The sequence below is a fragment of the Wolffia australiana genome, chromosome 10, assembly GCF_029677425.1.
Source record: "Wolffia australiana isolate 7733 chromosome 10, ASM2967742v1".
NCBI classification, from domain to species: domain Eukaryota; kingdom Viridiplantae; phylum Streptophyta; class Magnoliopsida; order Alismatales; family Araceae; genus Wolffia; species Wolffia australiana.
In genome coordinates this window covers 296835-309309 of record NC_135844.1, presented here as the reverse complement: position 1 = coordinate 309309, position 12475 = coordinate 296835, and the positions used below count along the sequence as shown (strand labels likewise).

General features: G+C 43.6%; 1 protein-coding gene across 1 annotated transcript; it reads right to left on the bottom strand.

Annotated features, from left to right (window-relative positions):
• Positions 1-3255: 3255 nt before the first annotated feature.
• Positions 3256-5764, bottom strand: PAP28 (purple acid phosphatase 28). Its single transcript, XM_078581961.1, has 2 exons — positions 5418-5764; positions 3256-4307 (listed from the first exon to the last, which is right to left on the bottom strand). The coding sequence occupies exons 1-2, from the start codon at positions 5595-5597 to the stop codon at positions 3363-3365; spliced, it is 1125 nt and encodes a 374-aa protein (XP_078438087.1). The 5' UTR covers positions 5598-5764; the 3' UTR covers positions 3256-3362.
• Between the last annotated feature and the right edge of the window lie 6711 nt (positions 5765-12475).

Here is a 12475-nt window from a genome sequence, read left to right as displayed (position 1 = left end):
TCACATTAGGCATGGAGAGGGTGTGAGGGGAGAACGGAGAAGAAGGGGAAGACCCCCTAAACAATTCTGGCTTGGGTGAATTTTGTTCAGGGCCTTCCCCTATTTATACTAAGTGGGTAATTCTTCATAAAAATCCCCAAAACTTAAGTATATCTTCCGACGTCCAAAAGACCATTTGCGTGTGACCCTCTAGGCCCATGTATCAGTCTAGTTAACGACTCTAGTGGCCAAAAAACCTTTATTGGCCTTCCAAATTAATTAACTATATCATCATATAGATTAATTAATGTTGTATTGATTTAACCCAATCGATAGGTTGAGTCTCCAACACGTGGTGTGTCAAGCTACACCTCGTGTTCTAGAAGATACAAAGGAGTGTGTATCGAATCGCTCATGGAACATGTTCGTCATCGGTTATCGTGTATGTATGTCCCCCATCCACTTGACGCCCCTTGGACGACTTAGATTATGGTAAATTGTCAAACCCTAATTGGTCATCCGAGTTAGTACTGATGCATTCAGAAATCATCGGAGAACTCTTTTTGGGCAAGGACTTCATTGCATCGTCTTCCTTGAGCTGTCACCTCTTATACCGAGGGTGGATGATCTCATCTTAACCACTCAATTGTCTTCGTGAACTTCTTGATCTACCTGAACTAAGACCATTTAAAATCCCATGATTAGAGACTTGTTGGCCATAGCCAACGTACAACCGTCTGTCCACAAGACGTCTTTGGTGTCTCAGGTCTAAGTACCACTTACACAACCGTGATGTAAATCGATATGATTGAAAGTTTGGTATAATACTATTCAAGGATTCATACAGACCAATTCAGTGAACTCTTTCCACTAAAGAGCACCCACTATCTATCCTTAGTGTCTCCACACTAATGACTACGAGACTGGCCATACTCATCATATGCGTGAGGCTAGATTGTGCTATTCTATCCGGATACTTCGATGTCCTTCTCGCGTATCTTTTGAACAGGAATGCTTAGAGCACATGCTTAAAGACTAGTGATCTCCATATTACGATATCATCATAATTCACGAAGTCCGATCATGTATTCATGGACTTCAATATAAGCATCACATGTGCACTATAATGAATATGTTCTACCAATGAACATCGAACGAGATGTGGAATGTGTGATCGGCTTGCGGGCCATATATATTTCCATCACTTTTTTTAGATCACTAATTCATCTCACTCTTGCAGATTTGTAAATCCCGAGTAGTGTTGTGTGGGAGCACTGAGCAAGGGAACTACATAGGAGAATGGGTTTGGTTGATTACTTGGGAACGTTTTACGAATGAAAATTACAATGACCCCTTTGTCACGCAAAACAAAATTTTTGTCCTTATTTGCGCTATCATTAATTAGACATTTTACTTTTATGCATATCATTCATCTAACATGTTTTGTCATTGGTTCTCTACATGGATGTGATCTCGTCCATGGACATCATTTATCTGTGTGACCGGTGACATTGCCAGTATGTGATGTCCTTTCACTGGATCATGTCATGACGTCGGGTTTGGTCACATCACGTGATCTTATTAGTGCACGGAACTGACGTGGTCTCAATCGTGGGATCGATCTGTGTGGTTGGCAACGTCACCAGCATGTGAGGTCCTCTCACTAGATCACGTCACGTCGTCTGGTCTGGTCAAGTTAAAAATTTTGTGATCTATGTAATATTTTCATGTATATGATTATGTAATATTTTCAAATAATGGTGATTTATAGTTCTCTCCTATCTATTCATAGTCACATACTGTCATACCTTAGTAGTCAATAATATTTTTTACCATAATTGTATACCTATAAAATTATTTGACAGTTCAACCAAAAATAGAAAAAAAGACGAAGCGTCGGAAACTATGATGAGGAGAGAGAAATATAAGGGCTAGGATTGCTCCAACTTCAAACGGCGATACCTGACGATCTACAGGTCTGATTGAGCTGAAATTTTCAGCATTGCTTCATCTCCCCCTCCTCTTTCCATCCATACCCTTTTCTATATAAATAGAGGCCTGGATCACTGTAAAATTCATCTTGAACTTGCTTCCTATTAGTGTGAACTGATTGAAAGATAGTGAGTTTTGAGATCCATAAAGTGTGTTCTTGGTGTCTTGGGTGTGAGGGAAGAAGCATGAGAGAAGAGGAGGGAGTTATCATTATTTAGATGATTTTATCTTTTTTAGATCGCTAATTCATCTCACTCTTGCAGATTTGTAAACCCCGAGTAGTGCTGTGTGGGAGCACTGAGCAAGGGAACTACATAGAAGAATGGGGTTGGCTGATTACTGGGGAACATTTTAGGAATGAAAAATACAATGACTCCTTTGGCGGGCTAAACAAACTTTTCATCCTCATTTGCATTATCATTAATTAGACGGTTTGCTTTTATGCATGTTATTCATCTACTACATTGGCTCGTCGGCGTGTGGTATGAACGTGGTCTCATTCAGGGACATCCTCCATCCGCGTGGACAGAGACATTGCCGGCATGTGCCATCCTTTCACACGATCACGTCATGTCATCTCGTCCGGTCACGTCACAACATCTCGTAAGCGCACGGTACTGACGTGGTCTCAATCTGTGTGGTCGGCGACGTCACTGGCATGTGACATCCTCTCACTCGATCACGTCACGTCGTCTCGTCCGGTCAAGTTAAACATTTTGTGATCTATGTAATATTTTCATGTACAGAATTATGCAATAGTTTCCAATAATGATGATTTATAATTCTCTCCTATCTTCTCATAGTCGCATACTGTCATACCTTAGTACTCCATAATATTTTTACCATAATTTTATACCTCTAAATAGAGATAATTTACACAATATTGGCTAACTTATAATGCCTATTTCCAAACTTATGCTTTTGTCTTTCAAAATAAGTCAACATATTTTATGTACCTCATTATTTATAGTTTTCCGAAAGTAAGAGTTCACTCATACCTTCTTCTTCAACAAAATAATCCCAATTTCTGGAATTTTATTTTATTTCCAAATTGTTCAAACTGTTGGAATAAATATTCGGTCGAACATGAACGTACAAACTAAATCGAAAGACGTAGACTGAAAGATTAAACCTGTTCGGATAGAATCTTCAGATGATCGTTGGAAACATTCGATCAGGATTTAATCGATTAAATTAAATCCGATCTGAACCCCGACCCCTAGTCCTGTGCAAAATATAACTCTTCTGATCTCCCTCAGAGGACGATTTTTTAGTGCATGAATGAAATAATCATCCTGTCAAAACTATAAAGTAGTCCCACGTACTATCAGGATATACTAAGAGCTGCATGCAAGATACGGTAGAAAATATCGTTTCTCTGCTCTTCTCTTTCAGATAGAGGACGCGCCGTCCTCCCAGAGAACCTGCTCGTCGATGAGGGTCAAGGCAGGGTCGTCGAGGTGCTTCCAAGTCCGGACCCGGGCCACGCCGGCCGAGCCGAGCTCGGCGAGGATGACCCGGGCGCGCCTGGCCCAGCCGGGGCGGCCGTAGCCGTGGTAGCCGAACCCACCACCGTAGCAGAACATGACACCGCCGAGGTCGCCGCAGAAGTCGTTGAGATGGTCGTGCCCGGCGAACGCGGCCTTGACGTGGCCCATCCCCTTCATCGTCTCCAGCGCCCCCGCGTTCACCGCCGAGCACGCCACCCCCTCCTGGAACTCCCCCACAATCGCCTTCCCCCACAGCCCGCGCACCTCCGCCAGCGGGATGTGGAAGAAGGCCAGCCCCGCCGCCGTCTCCCGGCGGCGCCCGGCGGCGACCGCGCGGAGCCAGCGGAGCTGCGACGGCTTGATCCAGCCGTAGGTCCGGCGGCCGGCGACGAGCTCGCGGTCGCCGCTGTCGAGGAAGTAGAGGCGGAGCGCGGAGGAGTTGGCCAGGGCGGAGCCGCGCGCGCCGGCGACGCGGAGGGCGTAGTTGCCGAAGCCGTCGACGCCGGGAGGGTCCGGGAGAGAGACGGAGCGGTCCATGAGCGAGATGAGGGGCATGAGCTCGGGGCGGGGCAGGGAGGACTCGTGGTCGTGGTTGCCGAGGACGGCGGCCCAGGCCACGCGGGCGTCGGCGGCGGGGCGGAAGGCGGCGAAGAGCGACTCGGCGGCGTCGCGGGCGCTGGGGCCGAAGATGTTATCGCCGGTGAAGACGACGAGGTCGGGCCTCTCCGCGCGGATCGCCCGGGCGAGGAAGCCCGTCGAGTTCGCGTCGCTGCACGACGCCCACTCTCCCGCCGCCACGTCCCTGCACCGCGTCCCCTCTCCCGTCCCGTAGTGCAGGTCCGCCACCTTCATCGTTCGCACCGTACGTCGCTCGCGCGATTTAGACACGCATGTATCGGTTTTACACGCAAACGGATAGATAGCAGTATAGATAACTAGATAGATTCCGATTTCCGATAGCTAGACAGATAATAAATAGAGAGAGAGAGAGAGAGAGAGAGAGAGAGAGAGAGAGAGAGAGAGAGAGAGAGAGAGAGAGAGAGAGAAATAATTATATAGAGAGAAAGTTAGAAACAGATGGAGATAGATAGAGAGTGAGATAGATAGATAGAGAAATAATTAGATAAATACATACATCAATACTTGGCTAGGTACTTATAAACACATGGATAAATTAGATAGGTAGATAGATCCCGAGAGAGAGATATACATATACAGATAGATGGACATATAATATGATATAGAGATGGGAAAATAGATGAACATTGATAGGCAGATAGGTAGATATAAAGATAGATAGATAGAGAGATGGATAGGTACCAATTGAGAGATACATAGATAGACACAGAGAGAGATAGGTCGATAGATAAATAGATAGATAGGTAGGTAGAGAAATGATAGATACTCGCTGAGAGATAGATATAGACAGACAGAAACAGATTGAGAGTGAGAAGAAGGACAGCGGGAGAGAGAGAGATAGGTCGATAGATAAATAGATAGATAGGTAGGTAGAGAAATGATAGATACTCGCTGAGAGATAGATATAGACAGAAAGAAACAGATTGAGAGTGAGAAGGACAGCGGGAGAGAGAGAGATAGGTCGATAGATAAATAGATAGATAGGTAGGTAGAGAAATGATAGATACTCACTGAGAGATAGATGTAGACAGAAAGAAACAGATTGAGAGTGAGAAAAAGGACAGCGGGAGAGAGAGATAGGTCGATAGATATAGATAGATACTAAGTGAGAGAGAGACATAGATAAAAAGATAGAGAGAGATAGCTAGATAAACATTGATTGATACATATATAGACAAAGAGAGAGAGAGAGAGCGCGAGCGATTGATTGATAGATAGATAAACAGATAGAGAGAGAGATAGAGAGATAGATAGATGGATAGAAAGACAGAAAGAGAGAGCGAGAGAAAGATTGATAGATGGAGAGGATGAACGGACCTGGAGGATCTTGAAGGTGCCGTCGGGACGGAAGCGGAGGGGGAGGTCGGCGGGTATCTTGACGCGGGGAACGGGACGGTGGAACGAAGTCAGCTCCGGCGGGAGGAGGTTCTCCAAGATCCGCACAGTAGCCACCAAGAACACGAGAAAGACGGACACCCGCAGCACCTCCGCCGCCATGGCCACCTCAGGCCCGCCAGCCGCCGGAGAAGACGCTAAGCCACCGACGTTCACCCCCCCAATTAACTGGCATCTGAAGACTCTGGACGCTCCTTCCGAGATGGGTGAAAATCAGACCAGCCCAGCCCAGATTCCCCACTCTATTCAGCCTGATCTTTTTTTAATTGATGGTTATATTTCCATATGCCACTCAAACTGCTGGGCCGTTCACAACGTTTATAATCTCTTGAAGTGCTGGATAATTCCTCAAGATTGACATGCACTTTCAAAGGTTCTTGAAAAACCTGGATGTACAATGGGCCATAATAAGGCCCTTGTAAATGGTCCAGTGATAAGTCCGAATTTGGGTTTTCATTTCGCTGTTTTAATCCAGATTTGGCTAACAATATTTCTTATAAGTTTCCACTTAAATAATATATAATTAATATGCGGTAAGGGGTTGATCCATAGGAAGCATGGAAATTATTACATAAGTTATCTTAAGCTTGGAAACAAAAGAAATGCGGTTAAATGCCAACTTGTTTGGGATTTTCCACAATATTATATAATTTTCTAGGCATTATTTTTTGTTTGAAATGCAAGGAATATTACTAATACCATTTATTTTATTTTATCCTGATTTTATATAACATCTAGAAAGAGGACACGTGTAATTTTGGTATTTTATAGATTTTTGAATTAGTTTTAATAAATGGCTACCCATGATAAATATGTTTTTAAGAGATTTTTCAGGAGTTTATTTCAAGGCTAGACTAAATATAGCTTAATATTACTATTTAAAAGCTTTTTATATTAGTAAAAATTGTAAATACAGAAAATACCTGTATTTTGCATCTTTAGCAGTAGACAATAGTGGCTAGGGTCGAGCTATTGGGTCGGCTGGCTCGATCTAGGCCGGTTCAGGCTGGTTCACTCTTTTCCAGACTTGGCCAATGTTTGGACAAGTCTGGAAGGAGGAAACCTGTAGAAAAGCAGGAATGCCACTGACCCATAGATTAGAGGGCAATATGGTGTGCCTGCGGCTAACTTGCTGCAAGTGCTGCCCACACAAGTTTGGACAGTGGTGGAATAAAAGGAAAAATGGACAGGAAACATTAAGAAAATGTAGATCTAAGTTCCCTATGACCTTAATGCCTGTCTCTTTAACCTTTAATGTTTCCTCTCAAGTTTGAATTCTTATATTCCACTAGCATCATGCATTTTGCAATTCAAACAAGAGATGAGATTAAATGAAACTTCAAAAAACTTATGCTGCACAAGTCAAACAACATGTACTCTTGAGAATGCCTTGACCTACTGGGTTGTGACTTTCTAGAAACCGACATGTGATTTTATATTTTGTTTCACTACCATTGTTGCCTCTTTATCTCATTGGTTGAAAGTTTCTCCTTGTAAATTTCAGCTTCCCCTTTTTTTTTGCTGTATTTGAGGGCTAAATGGGCAGGTCAGGACATGATGAATTATCACCTGATTGTTCCTTTAAAAGCCCAAAATATCTTTTGACCATTTTAACGCAGTTGCACGGTAATAAACTCCAAGAAATACTTCAGCTCATTAATAATCGTCCCTTTTTCATTCAACTAAAATTTTGGCATGCATGAAAATTGTTTTTTGTGTGAAGGTGCATGTATGAAGTAGGAATGAGACCAAATCAATAAATTTCACTTAAACAGTATATTAAGATGATGGATATTATGTGGCTGGCAAGCCAATCACAACACCATGTTTATTAAAGTTCATTGAATAAAATATTACGTTCATTATTATTCCACTGTGATGATTATAATGAAGTCCATGAATATGTGCAATGACATAGTGAATTATGATGAGATCATAATACATTGATCACTAGTCTTTAAACATGTATTCTAAATATTCCTATTTGATGGATAGTCTAGATAAACATCGAATTATACGGATAAAATAACAAAAACTGATCCTATTTATATGATATGTATAGTTGATCTTGTGGCTGTTAGTGTGGCGACACTAAGGACAGATAGGGGGTGCTCTTTGGAGAAAGATTTCCCTGAATTGATCCGTATGAATCCCTGAATGGTATTCTACCTAAACGTCAATCAGGTCGGCGACGTCATCTGTTCGGGTACCAAGACAATGCTCGGATATTGAGTTTAATGCGGGCATCGTCGATGACGTTGTCTGTCGGTGTGGACCTACGGAGATGCGTCTACGTGATGTGATGCAATCCTAGGTGAGCGTACGTGCAGGTCCTGACTCGTGGGGTCTCCAGGCTCTGTGCTCCGGGGAGGGCGACTGATGGCAGTGACGGTGACCTCCCAACCCTCATCGGAGAGATGAAGGAGTCTATGGCGCCGGACAGACTGAGTCCGTTGGTGCTCTCACGTAACAGAGGGGCTCGGCCCCGTACCTAGGGAAGACGCTCGTTGGACGCTCTCGTGTTTGTTTATACTCTCATCTATTCTATCCCCAGCGCGGTGGAGTGCAATGGAAATGTATACAACAACAGATAACTAACGGGCGGGCTAGAGGAGCGAAGTACCTCTTGGTGACTTCGTCTCGGAGTCATACGTTTGTCGATGCAGGGATACCGATGGGAGAGTCAGTGGGGCTACGCCGGAGGCAGGCATGGCGTCGCTCAATTGGTGGTGCAACACCGCTCTAAGAGCAGTGATGCGGGGGGTGGAGTTGGAAGGGGAGCGAAGTGGTGCGGCGTGGACCACGAGGCGGGGTGATCACAGTGAACAACAGCGGCGTTCGGCATACGGCAAGGCATGCTGGGGGCGGCGTGGATCGAGGGTGTGGTGGAGCGCGACGATGGGCGCTGGGCACAGCGTGGCATGGCGTGCGTCATCGTGGCACACGACAACGGCAGTGCGATGCGTGGTCGAACTGGAGCACAGCGCTGGTGCGACGGTGTGGTACGTGACAATAGGTGTGTTAGGCTTTGTGCGAGCGCAGATGTCGTGACACGCGGTGCGACGTGTTGGCATGGCTTGATCCATGGGCATCGTGGAACACGGCAACGGGCGCGCTGGGCATGACGTGGCGCGGCGTGCAGCACTTGTGAACCGGATCAGCAGCCCGGCGGCTTAGCGACTCGAAAGACGGTGCAACACGAGCACGACTTGTGGCCAGCGCGATGCAACAATGGTCACAGCTACCATGGTGCGAGCTCAGGGAGACGGCAGCGCGACCGAGAACGGTGGCAGAAGCGTCCCACAGTCGGCACGGACTGTCCGTCAATTTCAGCAACCGGCGGCATTGTCATGGCAACAGCCAGCGGTGCACATGATTGGAGCGATTAGCGGCACGGGAGTGCACTGGACGCTGACGACTCGGGGAAGGCGACCGTGGTGCACGTGGCGGGAACGGTTAGCGACGCTGGAGCACGCAAGGCGATGGCAACTTGATGGAGGTGGCCGCGTGCTGTTCCCGAGTGGCCTAGACGCATCCGACAGTGTCTAGAGTAAAGGCCTGCGTGTCACGATCGCATTTTGTGGTGCAACAATCGGCACAGTCAACTTCGTGCGCGCGTGGGGGAAGATGTGGGCGTGCCTAGTACGGTGGTGATCCGGTGGAGAACGGCGACGTGCAACTTCGTGGGGGCGTGGGTGTCGCCCGAGAGTTCAGGTGGTGGCGTGGCGACGACATGGCAGTGGCACTCTAGCCCTCTCCCTCCCCTTCCTCTCCTTCCCCTCTTCTCTCCTTCTTTCTTCTGTCTCATGAACGAAGATTTTCCCAAAAAATATTCAATACAACTTAAGTTTTTTGGGCACCCACCCCATTCCTTGTATAGGAATGCTAAAGGGCCTCTAGAAAGGAGTCTACATGGAGGGGTCCATTAGAGGGGCCCCCCCTTTAAAACAAAGAAAACAAAAAAAAACATTCAAAGCAAATTAAAATGCAAAAATATGCGGAGACAGGGCCGTGCAAGCAGATGTGGCCCGAAACCTATGAGTGTGGGTGTACCTTCGCCTCCGCTTTGGCGTGTAGATCTGGCGGGGCTCGAGCCGACGGGTGTTGTTGGCGATGGCATGGGCTTTGGCGTCGTCCTCGATGGAGCAGGATCTCGTACTCCATCATGTTGATTCATGTCATGGTTGTATAAGTGATCCACTGACTTGAGACACCAAGGACATCTCGTGAATGGGCGACTACATTTTGACTATGACTTTTGAGCCTCTGATCATGGTATTCAAACAAGTCATGGCTCGGATGTAATAAGAATGTCACGCAGATGATTGAGTGGTCAAGACGGGATCATCCGCCCTAGGTATAGGAGGAGATTGACTCAAAGAAAACAATGTAGAAAATCCCTATCCAGGGTAGTGAGGATACTAGAGAAAGAGTTCTCCAAAGATCCCTATTACGCATCAATACTAATAGAATAACAAATTAGGGTTTGACAATAAACCATACCTAAGTCATTTCAGAGTCTCCCGCGAATGATAGATTATACATATAAGGTAACCGATGACGGTAAAGGTTCCATGAGAGAGTTCAAACACTACTCGGTATCTTCTAGAGCACGAGGTGTAACTTGGCACCCCACGGACTAGAAACTTAACCTATTGATGGGGTTAAATTGATTCTTAATGAATTAATGTATATGTAGACATAGTTCATTAATAAGGTTGGCCAATAATTGTTATTGGGCCACTAAAGTTATTAACTAGAATGATACATGGGCCTAGAGGGTCACACGTAGAAGGTCATAAGGGCATTGGTGGATATATTTTACTTTATAGGTTTTTGAGAAAAAACTTAAGTAAAATATAAATAGGGAAGGCGCACTCATTTCAAGAAACCATGCTAGCCAGATTTGAGACCCCCCCCTTCTCCACTCTCTTCTCCACTCAACTAAGGAGATTGTCTTCATGGTGAGAAGATCTTCAAGATTTTCAAGAAGAGTATAAGAAGATGAGGTGGAGATCCAAGCGCCAAATGATCGTGTGGATACTTCTAGAGGCCAGACACATGAACAACTTCAGAACAATATTAGAGCAACAAAGTCAATGGTGGAACAAGTTCCCCACAAGGTATATTAGATGTATGTTTTCAATGATTTATTATGAATCGATTAACACGCTTATGCATCCATGGAATCATGTTTTCCATGGATGAACCGAGGCATAGAATCCAACATAAGATACTTTAATCATCATTAGTGAGATATCAAAACAATTAAAATACAGGTATTTTTACAGAAATCTAAAGATGTAAAATAATGTTAGGCTAAGTATATACTTGAATTGATCAAATATAAACTCCTAACTAACTTGGTTTCTAGATTGATGAATCCTATATATCATTTATTTGTTGTTTTATATATTGAACTCCAAATGATACAGCCCTTGGTGATGGTAGAGATTTGTCACACAACATACACACATGATATTGGGCTTTAAAGAACCATTTGATATGATCCTTCTAAAAAATCTAAAATCGTACTCTGAGTCACTGTAAAGGTTTCACACTGTTCAAATGAATCAGAGCTTTTCACATTGTGAGGAAGAAAAAAGGGATAAGAATATAGTACATGGAATTCATCTGTTTGATCATAATCATAGCACTAGATTGTAAGGTTCTTCAGATCTCAACACTAACGTAGTCCTCTTTCTGTGCACCGTGTAACTTAAGCAGTTAAAGTATGGGTTGAATCTCTACTTTCCGGGTTTACTCAATTGATTCCACAACTTGAAGTCCATTAGTAAAACATATTTGTCCCCTTAAGATCAATCCAGCGACCTGCTCCTCGACCTGATATGCAAATCTGATGCAACTTAATTCTCAAATAAACTTATAGGGTCAATTAGCCATTCTTCATAATAAGAAAAACAAGTACCATGTAGGTACATACCATTCAGCCAAAGAAAATTAATGGAGAATTAATGGAAATTAATGACCAAAATGAGCCCCAAATATTAAAAGGTTATTATCTGTGTTAAATAAAGTGCTGTTTCTGATTTAAAATCTAGAAAAATTGCATAGCTCAAGTAAAATTCATTAAATTTTGAACATCATTCCATGTATAGTATTTTCAAATTATTCATCTTAAAACTAAAAAATAGAAAAGTCTATGTTTGCACATGAATAAAGTGACCATTTTTAAAATGAATGATGTCGTACATTATTTCAGTCACTAGCATGCATCAGATGATGATAGTTGACATGTTAATGTGTGATATGAATGTATGTTGTTAGTGACCTAGCTCATTCATGATACTTCTTTAGCACGGACCAACTATCTATTGTATTATAAACTATGTAGTGCATTCTTATCAAAGAGAATACCATTCATATCATACATATCAACATTTTTTGGACATCTCAACAAGTTCAAGCCTATAGCACATTTTTTGGGGTATCGACCTGGTACCAAGGTTCATGAACTAAGTTATATTCAGTGCGGATGGATTTTCTTGTTTCAAGATCTTCCAGGTTAGTATTTTTCGCTTCAGGGGTTCGTCTACAGTAGAAGAAACATGGTGTGTTTTCTCATCTAACCACTTATGTCACTGACATTATTGTTATTGGCCTATCAAATACTTTGCTATCCGTGCAATCTACTATTCGTGCAGACATCCAAAAAATGACCAATGAAGATATTAATCCAAAATAATAATGACAAATACTATCACATAATTTATTTCTATATTGAAAAGGGTGCCCTTTAAGTTGAATTTAAAGACTTAAACACATATTGGTCTACTACATCCAGGTCTGACTTTATGTACAAAGTATTCAAATATATTGATGGGCCGCGACAATGTTTCATGCACTTGGCATGGCAAAATTTTGTCCGAGTTGACTGAATTCAGCCTTTGCCAATGGCAACCAGAATATTCCCTTGTCATACAATTGGAAGGGACTGATACAACATTCATCGTATTCAT

Bases quoted from the DNA above. Each gene is read 5' to 3' on its own strand.
- PAP28 (XM_078581961.1), bottom strand. From the start codon at position 5,597: ATGGCGGCGGAGGTGCTGCGGGTGTCCGTCTTTCTCGTGTTCTTGGTG. The intron at 4,308-5,417 runs GTCCGTTCATCC...CGAACGATGAAG, and splicing joins GCACCTTCAAGATCCTCCAG to GTGGCGGACCTGCACTACGG.